General features: G+C 45.7%; 1 protein-coding gene across 1 annotated transcript in view; it reads right to left on the reverse strand.

The window, feature by feature from the left end:
• Positions 1–19,645, reverse strand: part of LOC144720583 (uncharacterized) — a 32,851-nt gene that overhangs the window by 9,214 nt on the left and 3,992 nt on the right. The window contains exons 2-9 of the mRNA XM_078597418.1: positions 17,871–18,006; positions 16,376–16,486; positions 15,096–15,228; positions 12,534–12,712; positions 11,087–11,160; positions 6,910–7,072; positions 5,915–5,997; positions 5,077–5,273 (exon numbers count right to left, since the gene is read on the reverse strand). Of these exons, the coding sequence (XP_078453544.1) occupies positions 5,077–5,273; positions 5,915–5,997; positions 6,910–7,072; positions 11,087–11,160; positions 12,534–12,712; positions 15,096–15,228; positions 16,376–16,486; positions 17,871–18,006 (1,076 nt within the window). The remainder of the gene's footprint in view (positions 1–5,076; positions 5,274–5,914; positions 5,998–6,909; positions 7,073–11,086; positions 11,161–12,533; positions 12,713–15,095; positions 15,229–16,375; positions 16,487–17,870; positions 18,007–19,645) is intronic.

The following is a 19,645-nucleotide window of genomic DNA, read 5'->3' on the forward strand; positions in this document are numbered from 1 at the left end:
TGTAGCATATGTTATAAAGGGGCCCAAAATAAATAAAAAACACAAATATTAAAATAGATTTTTAACTTGCACAGTAAAGTAAGTGTATTTTTTTCATTTGGTATACAGCCAGATAGTACGACAAATCGCTAACCTTAAACACCCAGTCGTTCATAAAAGTTGAAGGCAGTATAGTACTATAGTAATAGAGCAAGTGCAGAATCACTGAACTGGAAATGATAGCTTGAAAGCATTTAGCGTGGGGCCCTTGAAAGTGCGGGGCCCGTAGCATATGCTACTTTTGTTACTAGGATAATCCGGCACTGCTTACCCAGCAAAAGACCAATGTATCTTGCATGATGGGGAAAATATGAGTCTCCAAAAACAGCGTATGAATGCCCCTTTTTGTATTTTTGTTTACCCGGTAGAGCCTCACTTAAGACTTGTCTAAAGAGCGTTTTTCAGGTGAATTCTGTCCAGAAATTTCCATGAATGGGTACTTGTTGACAAAAAAATCTGGAATATTGATAGATCACACAGCGTTGCATAATCACACCAATGTGTATAACGCATCCTTGCTGAGAGCGAGTTAAAAAAAATAACAACCGTGATAGCCAGGCAATATATTATCCTAATGGCGGTACCCCGGGGTACCAAATAATACAAAATGGCAGAGGCAATTAAATATTTGATTTCTGGGACACTATTTTTCTCCAGGGGTGTTACTTAACTCCGCGACTGGGGTACCAATCAATCTGAAATCAGTGCCACACTCCGCGATGTCGAAACGCAGCGAGGACGATTACGCCGAAACCCTGAACGCTCGCGGTACGCACCGTGGTGGTGCATCGTGTACAGCTCGTCGAGATGAGTCGATTGCCGCATCGCCGACCATCAACAGACTAAAAATGACTGCATCACGGACATCACGGACATTATGGTTCCCCGGGGCACGGCCATAAGGTTCATATAACGGACGATTACAATGCGGGAGGTCCAATTTTTCTTTTTTAAATGGCAACGTACAGCAACTCTTAACATCTGCACACAAGACCAGTAATTGGCAACTTGGAAATAGCAGCGTCCTACACCAACGATCGCCAGACGAGTCCCTCAAACTCCCCACCAAGGACTCGAAGGCGGATTTGGAAAAAAAAAATCCTACTCCCCTTTGCGTGCAGTAACTTGTGTATTATTAAATGCATCCGCCGAAGCTGACTGTTGGCGCCGCAGTGGCGAGATGTTAGCCTGGTATACAGGAGTTTGTGGGTTCGATCCCGATCCTGACGCCTGCTGTAGATTTGGAGTTTGCACGTTCTCCCTGTTGTTGCGTGGATTTTTCTGCGGGTTCTCTGGTTTTTCACTCCACATTTAGAATCAACGTGCGTATTTGGCTGCTATAAATGTCCACGTGATAAGACATTTTGTTGAGCTATCATTTGTGGCCAGGTCGCTTCTGAAAAAGAGCTACATAGCTCAGTGGGCCTTACTTGGTAAAAAAAAAAAATAAGTTCATCGTCACTATGGGAACCTCATTTGCCAGTAAAAATATGATAATTGTTTTTTTTTACCCTTCTATCTGGCAACAAAACTGACACCTTTTTACAAGGAGTCATGTTTGCATAGACCTCAATACCTGCAGTCATAATACAAACAAAAGACATAACTCTGATAATGTGCACTGTCCTTGAAGTTGATTGGTCCACACTCGAGACAGCTTTCCTTAGAGCCTAGTCTCACATGGGTTGGACCAGATGTGGTGTAGGACGCTGCTTTTAGCGTCATCTGGTCCAACCCATGTGAGACTAGGCTCTAAGGAAAGCTGTCTCGGGTGTGGACCAATCAACTTCAAGGACAGTGCACATTATCAGAGTTATGTCTTTTGTTTGCATTATGACTGCAGGTATTGAGGTCTATGCAAACATGACTCCTTGTAAAAAGTTTTGTTGCCAGATAGAAGGGTAAAAAAACAATTATCAAGTTCATCGTCGTTTCCCCAGAGCTTATATCTGCATCCTCCCCTTGCGAGGCACGTGGCGACTGGCCATGCACGACAATGAACTCGTTTTTGTATTGATGTTTTAGGCAGAGAGGGGGGACCGACACAATTAATTTATTTTTTGAAAACTGTAAATTAAAGAGAAAAAGCCAGCCCAGTGATCAAGTTCACATACTTTCGCTGGATAAATTATATGCAACCCGAGGCACGCTTCCAAATTCATTGCTTTATTATTCCTGCCCCCGGCAGTATTACCAGCACTCGATATCTCACATAGGCAGCTGCTGTCGCTTGTTTAACAACTCTATGTTGCAGACGTCAGATAATCCAATTCGTCTTCTGGAGGCTGCCTCAGTGCAGGACAACATTACACATTTACCTTTGCTGACAACCAAATGTACAAGTACCTGATACAGCAATCGTTTGCGATCAATGCTTAAGGTCAATCGGAAGGCGATTGCTTCTTTTGGTATTGACGAGCATGAAGAGCAGCCCATATGTACACTGCAGAAGAAGAAACGCACGCTACAAACGGAGTTATACTGGTAGGAACCTCCTGGTTACACCAGCCCACAGGGGATTATTGTGTCCGTCGTGCAGGGAGGGGCTGGGTGGGGAGGGGAGGGGAGGGTGGGGAGGGGCTGGATGGGGAGGGTGGGGCTGGGTGGGGAGGGAGGGTGGATGGGGAGGGGCTGGGTGGGGAAGGTGGGGAGGGGCTGGGTGGGGAGGGTGGGGAGGGGCTGGGTGGGGGGTGGGAGGGGTGGGGCTGGGTGGGGAGGGGCCGGTCACCCCGTGGTGCCCTTTTAAAACTCAACGTTTAACCTACTCACGCCGGCTTGTGCCCACCCTCACAGTCGACCATATTTGCGGAATACACCACGCCGCCGTTGACCCTGGCCATTGACTGAGCAACCCAACGTGTTCCTACCAGCTCCCTCCGCAGGAATGTGTTTTCCCGCTCAAATTAACGTCGAGGCGAGGCCCATCCCCTTGTTTACAGCCCTGAGCCAGTGGTCGGAATTCCGCACTCTGCTGTGCTGATGATCCCTAATAAAGGTGAAATGAAAACATGAGCTGTGGGGGCGTTACACAACAAAGGCTCATTCCTAACAGCGTGCTTCAGCCACACCGAATCTCACAAAAATAATATTCAGGGCCTACCTTGGCTCATCCTACCCTCAACCAGTATATATACAAGTACTGTTTTCTTGGAATTTCTCTCACTTGATACAGCTATCGTGCTGTGACGGTTCCACCTGAAGACGGAAGCTTGTGTTGCCTCCGAAACGTCGTGATTTTTATTAAATTTTTATTTTACTTTTATTAATTTACATTATTTACCTACGTGACTTTACCTAAAAAAACCTAAGAAGATGTTTATGACCCTGGAAGGAAAAACGACTTGTTCTCGCAAGATCACTTACCGACGCAAACGTTTGCAATCGGCTCTGGAATCCCGTGAACTCTTGTGGGACCTTATTGCTTCAGCATGTGGCATCAATTTGACTTCTGTCTTAGCGGCCTGTCTCCCCAAAAAAAATCCCTGATGTGCTGATGCTATCATTTCAGACGCAGAAAAGCACTTTTCGCCACGCACGCCGGCAAGAGGTGATGATTTCTCTTCGTGCCGATTCGACTCATGCCCAGCGGCGGTGTGTTGCACCGTCATGGTTTGGGGGACACAATTCGATTGAAGGATGCAATGATTTTAAAAATATATATATAGTGCGTCTCATTTGTGAAAGTTCAAATTCAAATTAATTGTAACATTTGTATGCGCAGTAATTAGCAGCTATTGTAAACTATAAACTTTCGCACAAATTATTAGGTGTCTGTATCGTGAGTGAATAATCAATGTTAATCGACGCGTCTTTGCCACGACTACGCGCCAAGTCAATAAGAGATTTTCTTTGAAGAATCACCATCCCATGTGGGCCTTATTCCCTGAGCATGTGGTGTCGATTTGACTTCGGTCTTTGCCGCCCATCTCCAATCATCCCTTATGGTGATGCTATCCTTTCAGGCGCAGCAAAGCAGATGAACAACAAACACAGGCAAGAACATAATTCCTACCTCCAGTGATTTGATGAGCTATCACAATTCGGGCTCATGATTCAAGGGACGATGTTTTTGCCATCACGTTTGTATTGTTCATCATTTTATTTTATTTTACTATTTTATTTTACTATTTTTTTAAACTTTAGTCAACAGTTGATTCTTTCTATGCACTCTTCTCATTAGCATCGTGAGCTTAACATTCAAATTAAATGAGGTGGCCGGGTGGCTGAGAGGTGAGAGCGCTGAGCTGGCGTTGCTGAGACCCTGGGTTTGAATCCAGGCGTAGCCACCTGGGGTTTCGAAGGTAATGCTCTCTCCTGCTATACAGGAGGTCGTGGGGGTTTGATGCCCACCCTGATGCCTGCTGTATGTTTGGAGTTTGCGTGTCTCTCTCTCTCCCTCTGGTGGCGTGGAATTTTTTTTCTTCGGGTCCTCCGGTTTTTCCCTCCGCATTTAGAAACGTGCGCTAAGATGATTTGGCTGCTAGACATTTCCACGTGATAAGCCACTTCGTTGAGCTATCATTTGTGGCCAGGTCGCCTCTGAAAAAGAGCTAATAGCTTGGTGGGCTTTACCCGGTAAAATAAAAAGTTAGTTTTAGTTTAGTTACTGCACAATACGTGACTATATAAACCATCAAATCGCATTTGGTTCTGCACTTAATTTGTATACAATTCCAGCTCTGCGAATGAAAATGATTAGTTTGGCTCATATGCCGATTGTGGTTCTCATATGACAGGGCGGGTGGGATAAAGTGCTGCCCCGACATCAGTTGATGGGATCTCAAAGGTAGCTCTGTGCTTCTTGCTACCGTAGGCAGTTCTACAACAAGAATACTTGGGCTGTTCTACGACAGATCCAAATGGATTCTTCGCCTTATAACATCATGCTGACGGCACAAATGGGACAAAATCAGGCAATAAATAAAAAACAATAAACATACGATTTTAAATCTACAAAACGATGCATCGTCATGCGCCTACTTGCTATCCCAATAAATCCAAACCGACACGGCCTGGGCTCTCGATGGCCGCACTCGCCTCGCAGCTGATGCAGAAGCGCTCCGTGGGTTCGCCGGCGGCCAGAAGCTCGTGCACGGATGACAGGCCGGAGCCGGGCAGGCCACACTGCGGCCGCAGCCGGCCCGGGTCCCTCAGCAGCACAGAGCACATGGCCAGCCCGAGCAGCGTCGTAATCACCACGGAGCTCACCAGCAGCGCAGGGGCCGGCCACAGGACTGGCACGGGGTCAGTCAAGGAAGTTCGCAAGACGAGACTCGTACACCGTTCCCGCCAAAACATCGAAGCTAAAACAGCGCGAGGCCCTCACGGCACAGGTGGTTTTCCACTGGCTATTTTCCATGCCGAGCCATAATCTATGGTTTTGAAAGAAAAAAAACCCCAGATGAATTTGGCTTGGGGAAAAGGCCGGGCCAGGGGAGTGGGGCGATCGACTCGGTCATTGGGTGCGACGTGAGTGGCATGGCTTGGCTCCCGCAGTGGAAAAACAAACTGGCGCCTCACCACAACCCCGGCGTGGCTCAGTTCTACTTTCTTTTAGAAAACTAATTTCTTGAGAACTGTTTTTTGTGTTTAGTTTGTTGTCCTTCCCCCCTCCCCCCACCTCCAATTAGCATGGTTGGTTACGTATGGTACGAAAGAAGTTCAACATACATACATATGTGACCTAGCCAAATAGACAACATGACGATATGATAAGAGTGCTTCAAACCGTCAGTGCCATTATCGTATTTCCTGCATTCTGAGCCAACGCAAACACGATCTATTTCATCACTTTTTGAAGTTAATTATTAAGTGACGGGACACAAATTGCTCTATGTAATTATACTCGAACAGTGTCAATCGCAGCCAAGGATACTGGGCAGTAGTTTGTAGTAAAAGCAGAACAAGGAGTGGATGATCCCAGCGATGAAGATTCCAAAGTAGATGGGATTCTGCCACCTGTGAATTGAATGCACGCATGGCAACGATTAAGCAGCAGAGCCCAGTGGACAAACATCAACACAGCAACTTTAATAACATCCACGTGTTAAACACACACACGCACAACAATATCACCATATACATGTTCACGAGGCATGATATAATTATTCAATTAAAACGTATTTTATAGACCAACGATGCATGTAACCCGGGGCTAACAATTATTTACGATTTCAGCAAATTCTATGCTTATAGTTACGCCTCGTAGTTAACATTAATGTCACAAAGATAGAGCTCCGTTGCTATAGCAGCAGCGCTCCAAATTTGAAGACGTTAATGTTAAGACCGGGAAACATTCGTCCACGGAGAGACTTCCAGGATTACTAAGATAAATCCCACTTGCTGGCAATTAAATTCAAAATGCAACACATTCATCAGCCGTTATTTGTGCCAATTTACCACTGCCAAAAGAGATTTTGTTCAGCAATACCAGCTCAACATTGCCACAAATGAACCACAAAACCTTATTGATCTCGTCAAGGAGCATAAACCATCATGCAAACTCCGGTCATCCTCGCAGCGGCTTTTGGCTATCCATGGAACAAAGACAGTAACCGCATCATGCGCATTCAGATGCGCTTCTGCAGCCCGTGTGGAATGCTCTTCCTCCCAATCTTAGAAAGCCGCTGGAACCATGCACTTTTCAATCTAGATTGAAAACTAACTTCTTTAGAACCGATTGTCGTGTTTAGATTATTGTCCTTCCCCCGGCACCTCCGGTTGGCTACGTACGGCGCGAAAGATGTTCAACATACAGCGCACACATTGGCACCTTAAGCTGAGAAATGCCAGGGCAGGTGAACAGCGCTCACTTGAGCGTGGGGGGACACTGCGTTGGCCCGCAGGCACAAGCAGGACACAGAACGGCACCTGCTGATGTGCCAGATGCGGTGAGTTTGGCCGAGGACGGTGCGAGTGAGCGCGATGAACAGCGCCATGATCAGGTATCCGCTGTAGGCGGGCACCAGGCTTGACAGGGCCAGCCCAGCCGCAGCCCCGACGCCCGGCAGCAACATCAGGCCGTAATAGATCCCTGGAAACGCACGGCAAGCAGACACCAATGAGATGTGACAGTGAGCTGGGGGGGAGACGTTTAGAAGCATTCTGTGGTTTGGATGCAATGATTCCTTGCAGCCTCCAGACGCGGTGCAACAATTTCCAGACAAAGTGAAATTTACTCGATAAAACGTACGAATTAGCAACAAAGAAATACTCAAATAAATTAAACGTTTAAATAAACTAATGAAATCAGTAACAGCAAATACATGTATTAAAAACAACGGCTCCTGAACTTGACGAATGCTAATTACAGATTTGTGTATATTTCGTACAAGTTGCGGTTGACTGCAATGCGTGTGTTTTGGTTGGGTAGGTTTGGTGGGTGAAGACAAGAAGATTAACCTGGCGTTTGGCACGCAGAAGGAACTGGAGTGGTCACACGACGCGTTTGGAAGCTCATACTTTTGTAACCTGGCTTGCGACTGGTGCATTGAGCAAGAGGATTTGCAGTAATTAACGATTTGTCGATTCAAGCAACGAACTTCAAATTGTTACAGCCGCCAATCAAGTACGGGCAAGCGAGTGTGTAGGATGCCCCGCCGTGGTGGCGATGGAGCGATGAGATTTGTTTATGTGCAGGAGTGAGAAGGATTGTGGCATCGCAGGATGGTGAGGGATGCCAATGGCATGGGCAGGCCCTCATCCCGGCAGTGGACAGATTGTGGCTGATTATGAGGATGATGATTTGCTCTCCAATCCACACATACTATCTAAGCCACCCCGCCCACCCACTCTCACCCTTCTCTTATTCACAAACATGTACATCTATACAATACATCTCGACCAACACGGTTCAATTAATCTAACAGCTGCGGTTCGCTGTTCGCAACTGGGACGTTTGGTTGCAAAGTAGTTCATGTTGTGTGCAATGATAGGAATTTGATAGTACCCCTGTGATGAAGATGTAAAATGCCAAAGGCTGACATTTACAACAAAAAAGCCCAACGAGCGGAAATATATACAACGGGAATATTGTAACGGTGGAATGTATGCAAGTCTGCATTCATTTGCCAGCATATGGGTTCCGTTAAGACGTGCATTGTACAAGCAAATGAAAACAAACTGAACGGGCAGTTCATTACACCACTTGCGTAAACATTCACATGTCCTCCACTTAAACTGTTCCGGCAGTGACTCAGTAAACAGCGTACAGTGCATTTCCTGTCTAACTACCGTCTTGGCAACGCTGCAGAAGAGTGGTCAAAGGTGATAAAGTTATCTTTCCAATAAATTAATTGTTTTAAGTTTCTCCCAAAGAGGCACGTTTATTGCTTTGGAACAGTGTGGCAGTAAAATGTGAAACGTGAGCACAAATCATGATTTTTTTTCTTTTACAAGTGCAGGAATTCATATTCTTGAGTCTTTCGGTAAAGTCACGTAGATAGGTTCAAAGAAAATAAAAATAAAATATTTTTTGTTAAAATAAAATTTTGTTCTTTTTTGTTATTTTCTTTGAACCTATCTACGTGACTTTACCAAAAGACCCAAGAACATGAATTCCTGCAGTCACGAAAGCTTTAAGTCAAGATTTAAGTGCAGGTTCCGTAGCCATGAAATAGAAGAGTCCATTGGACTCTAGTTGAATGAAAGCAGCGGCCACTACTTTGATCAGTCGCTCCCAGCTTCGTTGATGGCAGTGCGAGAGGTGCGGCGTCATCGCCAAGCCTTGCAAATATTTCAGCGTCTTTGTAAATGAGGGGGGCAAACGCAGGGTAGTGGTGGTGGTAACGGAGCACGCCTGCAATCTAGCACTGTGCAGGCAAGGGTTGTTGGATCACACGAATGTTGTTCAACCCCCTTTGGGTGGGAATCAACGTTGTACATCCCTGACCTTGCCAGGAAAATGCAAACGTGGACTCCACCTGTCATCTGTATGGGATAGAGTGTTGTTACCTCGCATGCGAGAATTTTTCCCAGTGTATTGATTTCCGACCACGTGTAAACATTCATTAATTAGTGTCGAGAACACCTTAATATAAAGAGGACTGCAGAACTTGGGGGGGGGGGGGGGATTTGGCATCAGCTCACTGCCTGGCTGCCGTTACGCTCCGAGTGCATCGCACACCTCTCTGTATTCCGATGCTGGTATACATTTAGAGTCCCTTTCTGGCAGTTCATACCTGGATGAGGACCTCAACACACTGTGTGAGTCATGGGGGTTATCTTGACCATACCTCACGACACTAATCAGTGCAAGGTTGGTGAAAACACGGCGTAAGGCTGATGGACAACAACGCAGGAGCACAACGGACTTGGCTGCACTGCCCTCTGCTGTCCACCACGGAACTCTGCGGCCCATAACAAACCATCTGAGCACTTATTCTTAGGTTTTTTTCGGTAAAGTCACGTAGGTAAAACATTTAAATTAATAAAAGTAAACTAAAAATAAAATAAAAATCACGACGTTTCGGAGGCAACACAAGCCTCCGTCTTCAGGTGGAACCGTCACAGCACGATAGCTGTATCAAGTGATTTTTATTTTCAAGTGATACAGCCATTGTGCTGTGACGGTTCCACCTGAAGACGGAGGCTTGTGTTGCCTCCGAAACGTCGTGATTTTTATTTAATTTTTATTTTACTTTAATTAATTTTAATTTTTTACCTACGTGGCTTTACCGAAAAAACCTAAGAATATGAATCCTTGCAGTCACTAAAGCTTCAAATCTAGAAATATCTGAGCACCTGCCAGTCTGAAACCTGACGAGATCGGGTGCATTGCAGGTGATTTGTTCACGGGCTGTGATGTTGGTACAAGCACCAGAGTTTCCAGTGCCGGAAAAACGTTCGAAATTGGAAAAAAATAAAACTGTCACTACGGCAACCAGATTCTTCACCATCTTGTAAATAATCTGCCTCCACTTTAATAGAGCAACCTTGCATAAAGGAGATTTAACACGCAATCATAAATATCGCCGTGAATAGCATGGCGTTTATGGCCTCCATACAACAGGTTGTAAAATACAGGCACAGTTCAATGGCAGGCGGAATTGCCAATTTATGCACACAAATAAAAAAAAGGTTACTTTTTTTTTACATTTTTAATATATCAAGGGGAACAAGGGAATGGTGTAATGGTTTGTCCACTGGACCGTCAAATCCGGAGGTTGCCAATTACCCGCACCTCCAATTAGCACGGATGGCTACGTACGGTGCAGAATATGTTCAACATGCGCACACATCTTCTTGGTTCTTTCGGTAAAGTCACGTAAAATGGAAATAATAAAAGAATAATAATAAAACATAATAAAATAAAAAAATATACTATTATATTATTTTATTCTAATAAAAATAAAACATAATAAAATTTAAAAATATACTATTATATTATTTTATCATGTTTTCTTTTTATTATTTTATTATTTCCATTCTACGTGCCTTTACCGAAAGAACCAAGAAGATGAATCCCTGCAGTCACGAAAGCTTTAAATCGAAATGCGCACACATATCTCCCCTGCACGGCATTCGAATCAATGAGCACATTCGTAAAATTCCCCGCTTCTGTCTACCCATAATTATACATGTGTTCATGTATAACTGCCGGTTGGACAAGATACTAGTCACGCACCATCAGCAAGCTGTGTGTGGTGGGGTAAAGTGTGGGTATTCTCGCCTCTTGCAAGACATCTGGCTAATACTGGAAGAATAGGCCAACTACCATCCACAGTGGTTCTTTAGATATTCCTCTATAGTGGAAGCCTTCCACCAGTAGTGGCATGAGCAAGCAATTGCAGGACTGCAACTTTACCATTTACCAAAAGACAGTGGATTGTATAGCCAAACATAATCATTCATGGAGGTTGTACAAAATAAAAAAAAACATTGACTTCATTGTAAGCTAGTCTAAGCTAGTCTAAACTATTTCAAGGGAACCTTGTGTATGTGCTCTTGTCTGTATTGTTAACAGTTTAGTGATACAGTGTTTACTATGGTGGACTTTAATGGATTTGAAATGTACGTTTTGTGAAGTGGCATGTACAGGTTGACTGACCAAGAGGCTGAAGGGATTTTCCGTTGTACGATCTCCTCTCAAGATTTTCCAGAACCTCAGACAGGTGCTTGTGCCTTCAGATAAAAAAAAGACATTAGCAAGGTAGAACAAATAGTGCAAAAGAGAGGAGAAACACACAGATTAGGGCATTTGTGCAGGTTAATGACATCATTAAAACCGTGAAGAAAGTCAGCTGGCTTGGGCTGGATGCGTCGTTCGAGGGGACGATGGCCGATGGTCAAGCACAAAGACGGAGCGGCAGCCGAGGAACGGAACGCGTCCGAGAGGAAGTCCACAGAGAAGATGGAGCGGACAAATGAGGTCACGTGCTGCCACTCGGTAAATTATTACATTTCAAGATCACGAGAGAGAAATACGCCGGTGACTTGGGGGGCCTTCATCCGGCAGTGGATTGATCCTGGATGCCGCTGATAACATAACAAAACAAATACGGATGTCATAGCAATGAGTAGTTCGTTCACGTATGTGTACATGCAGCTACGTGCACACGAGTAAAGTGATGGCCCTTTAAACACCTTCAAAAATTCGCACAAAGCGTTCCACATCGCACGGCATGGCGAGTGTGCGCTCAAGCTGGCGAGGAGCGAGAAATAAGACGACGCATTTAATCACTGGATTCCCCGGATTTATGATTCCCCCCGCTTTATGAAAGATTCCCCGTTCGATTTTGATTAAATGTTCAGCTTCGAAAAAGGAGGTCATCGCCAGCCAAGGACAGGCTCTGATTAAAACCCAATGGGGCCCTAAACCGGAGAAATATCATGAGCCCCCCCCCCCCCCACATATGGTGTATAAGGGCCACGTGACTCTCCCTTCTTGACAAACCCTCATGGACACATAGGCTCACTCTGGCTGCTGAATACTCGCGGACTTTCGTGGTCAGGGCTCACGAAAGATCTCCCGTCTGACCGATGTGGGCACAAGGCCACAGAGAGCAATTTGAAGAGGTGTAAATGAAGCTTGAATATGTGCTTCTGTGCATCTCATGTGGAGCTGGCTTATGAACCACACGGGACAACTGGTGAAATGGGTAACCACAGCCCAAGCACAAATTGCTCCTTCACACCACCTGCATTCCAGTGAAACAAGCTGGAGCGTTATTTCATCCTACCCTGCGGTTATATTTGGGTATATAATGATTCGCCCCCCACATCCATTCGATGAATTGTCATGTTTCAGGATCACGATTCGATTAACAAATATATTGTTTTTTTTGCATTATTGAGGAGCATGCAGAATCTGTAATGGCTGCAGGAGCCACGTGAACTCATCACAACATACACAAATCGAAGATAAAATCGATCCTTGGATCTCGATTTGCCACAAGCATCGCGAGCATTAAAAAGTCTAATTAGATCCACGAGCTGACGCATCATTACGTGCCGAGGTCATAACGGCGCATCGATTGCCTTGCGAGCAGAATTACATGTAAGTGTTGCAGCTCCTCGCCAGCTCCACAGGAGTCAACCCGTCGCGATTCCTCAGCGCGAACAGCCCCATGCCTCCGGCCTGCAGAAGCGGCCAGCACAGGGCGCTATGGCCCTTCAGCGTCGCCAAGTGCAGGGCCGTGTTGCCGTCGGCGTCCCTCGTCCGGCAGTCGATGCGCTAGGCAGACGGACAGGCGCAAGCACGGGCGGCAGTCGAGATCAACCATTCTCAGTGTTCTCCGTTCGTCGAGTGCTAGCATCGGCCCACGCAGCACGGATCTCCCTTGTAAGAATAGCCGGGCAACTGGCTAAACGGTAACATCCGTGTAACAAATTAAAATAAGCTCAAACTCAGCGGCAAGCGATATCAGAACCGGTCCTGCCCTCCCCTCCCTTTGGCAACTGCCTCTGACCAACGTGGTTCAGTGCTGTCAAAAAAACCCACGTGACCATCACGGCGTTGCGAAGAGCCGTCATTTATTTGCTTTTCAGTGCTGGAAAATGACGATACATTCAGCTCATGATTACACATGGGTGAATAATCCAGAATGTAGATTAACGGTGCTCACTCGTGCCTTTTTCGCACCCATCACATCCACTTCCATGCAAACTACTGACCATAAACTCCTAATTTAATCAATCAATACATTCATTAAACCCGAGTTTCCTGAGGAGCTAATCCTCACTCGTAGGTGATAAAGCGCCCCACGAACGGCAAGTAAATTGATTACTTTAAGCAATAATCAAAAAAACCTGGCGACACGTTATTTGTCTTCACACCCATTCTACGATAACCGATACAAATCATAACCAAATTTACGTAAGTTTTGCATTATCCACTCCTTTTTTTTAATCTGGGGGGGCGACAGCACCCGATTCCCAATATCCCGGATAATCAACAGCTAACTATATTCACCAATTATGGCACCAGCGGACTCTAATCAGCTGTACGCAACCTCCGATGTTGCGGTAGCACGAAAATAAATAATGCCCGAGCTGAGCGCTGCTGTCACGCTTTCCAACCTAGCGGCTTGTGCATTCCATCCAGCTGTGGTCCGCGGAGGCCAAAAGCCCTTTTTGCTGCTAACAATCAGATTGCGTTCGGTCCCTTGAAATATTATTTCACTGTACAATCGGCGTGTTTTTCCATGAAGCGTGGCTTTGGCCAGTGCTTTCCATCGGAATAATATTCGTGGCTCTATATTTACTCGTACTTGGCACAAACACAAAGCACAAGATTCAAATTTGAAATCTTAAGTAGATGGGGAACATGGCCCTAAACTAGATCCTGAGAACACGTGGAGTTGCTGACAAGAGGTTTTTGCGTGCAAGGCCGATCCTGGCAGCACATTTCCATGGCAAACTGCAATATGAAGAGCCGGTTTTCTAACCCCGTAGGGGGTTATTTTCCATAAATAAATCTTGTTTTTCTTTCATTTACTCATAATCAACGTGTCACCTCCAATTGTCCATCGACTATGCTGTGCATTCTGCCTCATTCCTCTCTCGTTGATTTATTTTCTGCACTTTGTTTATTGTTTGGTATTTGTAATCTGTTTTCTGTAACCATTTATTTATTTTCATCCAGGTATCCCTTGAAAAAGACACTTGTATCCGAATTGGTTTCTCTACTGGTTTTCAAGACAATGTATCCATAACACTGTATCGATACATAGCGCACACACAAAAATATGCCCTGACACAAATGCTGTTTGTGAGCACCTATTAAGGGTGCAGATGGTGTGGCCAGAACCGTGCCTGGCCACCTTCGTCTCCTCAGTGCTGATCCATGCCACACCACACCAGATGCTCATTTAAGAGGAGACTTCAGGCTGGTTCAGATATAATTTGATGTTAGCCATGGCTGGAGACAATCGAGCTGTCGGGTTCATAGCACATCGCTCTTAACCACTAAACCTCCCCTATCTCCCCCAACATCAAACACTAAAGACACACACACACACACGTTTAACATGTGATCAAATTTCTCCTCCCAGAATTTCAGCCAAAGAGAGTAAATCATTTGGATGGCACTGGACAAACATGTTTTTGAAATGTGTATGGGGAGGCAACACCACTCCCAGACCGTAAACTCAATCTCATCACCTCCCGTGACGCGACGGTAAGGTCACCGCCACCTGTCCTGGCTTCCTTGCAAAGTCTTCTCTTTTTTTAATTGTCCTGGGAAACCCGTACATCTTCCCGGGACATCAGAAGTCCCGGTGCTTATCAGTTGCGGAATAATACGTCGCCCAAGACACCGCATTGACATGGAGTGCTCCCCCCCTCTTCTGGAACTGTGAGATATTATGTTCCTCAAATCTTGACTGAAAGCTTTCGTGACTGCAGGAATTCATACTCTTCGGGTCTTTCGGTAAAGCCACGTAGTGTGCTGTATTTTTTTCACCTGATGACGATTGCTTGTGTTGAGATCGAAACGTCGTGATATGTTTTATTATTATTTTTCTATCTACGTGGCTTTACCAAAAGACCGTTACATATCCCGATTTTTACGCCTCAAGCCCACACCACGCTCACACGCTCCACGAGCTCTCACTTACTTTCTTTGCCAAGAGGAAGCAAACAACATCCAAGTTTCCCATCCCAGCTGCGATGTGCAAAGGATTCTGGGAATATGTGTCGGTTGACAGGAAATGGAATTTGCCAGTTTCCTCAAGGTACTTCAAAGCCAACCTGTTGAGAGAGAAGTGTTTTTTTTTAGCACCAAGCACACAGTTAATAGGTAAAGATACAGGCAGACAATTTGCTTGCTCATGACACTGCTGGCAGAAGGGCCTCCAACTACAGTGCTAGAAAGCCCCTCTAGAGAGCTAGTCTTTAGGCATCAAGCACACGGTGAATAGTGATGTTTAATCTCTTGGGCCAGAAAGGATGTCTATTTCGGATCTCCCTTGAAATGTAGATATATGATCTCAACGGATGCTAATCTCGATATATTGCTAAGGACAGGTACAAAGTGTAAACACGATTCCATCTGCTTGTGTCTTAGCTGGTTATGAGTGCAGAATGTGCTGGCAATGACGAGGGCCGCCAATTTTAGTGGCCACACTGGTGCACTTAAAATATGCATGCTCTGCGAGAGTTACGAAATTAATTATTAACTTCACGGCAAAGTACGTACATGTACGGCCCTTTGTCAACCCACTGCTGGATAAGGGCTTCGCCATGCCATGTGAGTAGTCGGGGTTATTTGACCTGCTTCACCACGCTGCTCCACGCGGCTTAGTGAAGGGGCAGCATTGAAGCGCAATACAAATGTAGACCACACTCCATTTCCCGTCTACTGCCCACAAATGAGCGCAGCACCGCAGCCGCCCACGACAGCATGGCATGCATGGTGGTCAACCATCCGAGCACTCGTGTATCTGGGTGCAAAGCTGCTTAAGGTTCCAGCATCCGGTAAATTCCAGGTGATGTGCACATGAAATTCAACTGTGAAAATGACAAACAAATGTAAAGATTTCGATTTAAAGCTTTCGTGACTGCAGGGATTCATCTTCTTGGTTCTTTCGGTAAAGTCACGTAGAAGGGAAGTAATAAAATAATAAAAATAAAACATAATAAAATAATTCTCACGACGTTTCGGCTACAACACAAGCAGCCGTCTTCACCTGCAAGCAGCCATCTTCAGGTGAAGACGGCTGCTTGCGTTGTAGCCGAAACGTCGTGAGAATAATTTTATTATGTTTTATTTTTATTATTTTATTACTTCCCTTCTACGTGACTTTACCGAAAGAAACAAACAAATGTAAAGATCCCGGGGCTATTAATTTCTCAGCATGCAACATCAAGCGGCCATGGATAGTGCCAGGTCTCTCACACGCTGCCTCCAACGGTGGCGTGGTGCAGGCCCGAGCGGCCGTACTTGTCCAACAACGTGACGTCGGCGCCACTCTGCACAAGGCGGTGGATGATCGCGACGTTCCCCCTCCTGCGAAACAGCATCGCACGATGATAACAGAGGCAGCAGCAGCAGCAGCCGATAGCTGTTTGTACCGCACCTGTCAGCGAGCCTCATGCATTTGTGTTCATCATCATCAACATCAGCCGAATAACGAGAGTGGCATCCAAGGTTTTACTGTATTGGCGAAATATGAGTGTGTCAAAGGGTGAACCAAAATCAAGCGGGTGCGATATATGATAAGAGCTATGTGTGGTGGTCAGGTGTCGACCTAACAACTCCAGGATCCAATGTAAGGGTGTGATGGTGAGTGAGGTGTATTCGTTGAAACTTGATTGGCCACGATGACCTCTTGACCCGGGAATAAGCGTACATGCAAATATAAGTAGGCGGAAAGGAGGATTAACTAATCTTAATCAAAGTATTAAGCTAGTAACAGATTATCTTGGCTGTAGAACATAATCACTCGTGTTTACAGAGCTCAAGCAGTGCCATTAGCACTGCCGTACAAGGGAACGGAGGCAATGCAGTGGTCAGTGCATCGCAAAATGAACTCCGTAACCCGAGTTAAGTTCCCTACCACGGCGAACATTTTCTAGGGAGTGATATCGAAACAGATACTCGGACTCCCCTTCACTACCCAGCACTGATCAGTGAATCAACCCCCGATGACCAGCACGGCATAAAGAGGCCAACATGAAGCCGTCGATTGATAAAAGGTTGAACATGATTACTATTATAGCAGACGCAACATATGACAGCCTAAAAGGGCCAACGTTTACATATATAAAAACATCATATTCTCCATGTTTTCATCCACACGGCAGAATGAATGATAAACGTGGCGATTCATTTATTTAATGCCAATTAAATGTTTGTTGACAAACTACATTCAAAATGAACACAAATGTTGAATGTTGTCCTTTTTGGGATATAAGATAACGTTTTCTGAGTTGATCAAAGTCCTGCAGTTTGTCCACTAATGAAAGCCATCAAATTGCTCCATTGGCAAACACATAGTAATATCGCCCCCTACTGGCGATGATTGCAGGACCCTCCTAAAATAGTCTTCAGACTCATCTTCTTGGTTCTTTCGGTAAAGTCACGTATAAGGGAAGTAATAAAATAATAAAAATAAAACACAATAAAATAATTCTCACGACGTTTCGGCTACAACGCAAGCAGCCGTCTTCAGGTGAAGGTTGTAGCCGAAACGTCGTGAGAATTATTTTATTGTGTTTTATTTTTATTATTTTATAACTTCCCTTCTACGTGACTTTACCGAAAGAACCAAGAAGATGAATCCCTGCAGTCACGAAAGCTTTAAATCGAAGTCTTGAGACTCGGTGAGGCTTTCTTGGATAAATGTTAATGGAGGGGGGGGGGGACAACAACATAAGTTCGTTTTCCCCACCGGCAGGCAAAGTGGAAGGGCGTCTCTCCGGCGTCGTTGCATAAGTTGGGGTCGGCCTCGTGCTGCAGCAGTGCGGCCGCGATGTTTACGCTGCCACGGAAACACGCGTGGTGCAGAGCTCCCAGTCCGCTCCATCCTGACGATTCGTGGGAAAACAAAGGCAAAGATGCCCCGTATTGTCTCAACAGACTGTTGGGGCAAGTGCTGTTAGCGAGCACCTTTGAAGGCCGACACCAGAGGTCACAAACGGGTTTTGATTCCTTACCCGTACCCGGCCGCACCAGGGTCGCAAATGGGTATCCGTACCCGGCCCGGTATGGGTACCCGGGTACGGGTACCCGTTCCCTACCCGTACCCGTACCCTATCCGAATTGAGTGACAAACGGTGACTCACCAGTGACTCACGGCCTACCCGTACCCGTACCCGGCCGCACCAGGGTCGCAAACGGCTACCTGTACCCGGCCGGGTACGGGTAGCCGGGTATCGGGTAGGGTACGGGTATCGGGTACCCGGTTGCGACCTCTGGCCGACACGGCACACGAGAGGGTGGGTGGCCAGCACCGCGCCCGGCCGCTTTTGGCTCCCCAGTGGCGATGTTTACACACCGCACCAGGTACTCATTTTGAGGCTGAGTCGACCTAAGGGAGGCCCATGACCAGTTCAGATAATCGTCACTGGTGTTGCCATGAGTGGGAATCGTAGCGCAGTATGCTAACCGGTGCAAAAACAGGCACACACACACAGATCCCTGGTGAGGCTCAGAAAATGGGATTCCATTGAGAATAATGGAAAGCAAGTTAACTTATTCAACATGGAATTGCCCTCAATTTTGTGCCCTCTTTTCACAAACCCACCGGTGCCAGCGTGCCCTGATTTGCATGGGCACAGCAGAGTTCAGTGCAGTAAAATCCACTGTTGTACTGCACTTGTATGCTTCCACGTCTGTGTCCTCCAGGGGAGGGCCCCTCCACCTTCCCCAACCTGCACTGGCGAGCGTGGTTTAGGTACGATCGAATAACCCCCATGGTCCACACGACACGACGAATGGGCCCGTACATTTGCACTGCTGGTCATGACATCCGACAGTTGCACTCAGCAATTGGAGCGCAGGTGAGTGTTGCTTCAGCAGCCAAGGTGTCAAAATACAAATGTGTTTTCACGTGTGGTATTGACGACGGAACAGTTTTACACAATACTGCACTCAAGTGCAAAGGATGTAGTCAACACAGTACAGTATATTCATGTTACATATACCACCTATTTACTTGTGAGTAGCCATTTAACAATCACGGAGCCGTTTTACCTAATTTTAAGGATCTCTCAACGAGCACATTAATAACGTGTTTGCCATTCATGTTTTATTGAGCATGCCTACTGCATGAATGTATTAAGCATAAGGCCATGCAAACAGATGATAGAAATTGTATTTAGAAGCAGCTGCAAGAGTAAAGGTGCTCACAACGATGTAAAAAGAACTAGACAATGTCCATGAAATGTCAACATTTAAATCTTACACATTTTTTTCACCCCCAAATTACCAGCGGGTTTTTTCCCCCTTTATTTTCCAAAAATAATATTCTCTGTCAACTCCAAAAGTGCATCAGATGCATGGGGAATTAATTGATATATTTATCAAGGATTGGCGTCGTTAAATATTTAATTGATCATTTTTTGTTTAAATCTCGGCCAACGGTCATACTTGGATCGTACATAGCTCTTCACCAATGGTAAAGGTCTCTGGTTCCTGTCAGAGAGACTGGGCCCTTACTTGAAT

This window comes from Lampetra planeri, chromosome 9 (assembly GCF_965212315.1).
Source record: "Lampetra planeri chromosome 9, kcLamPlan1.2.h2, whole genome shotgun sequence".
In the NCBI taxonomy this organism is placed as follows: Eukaryota; Metazoa; Chordata; class Hyperoartia; order Petromyzontiformes; family Petromyzontidae; genus Lampetra; species Lampetra planeri.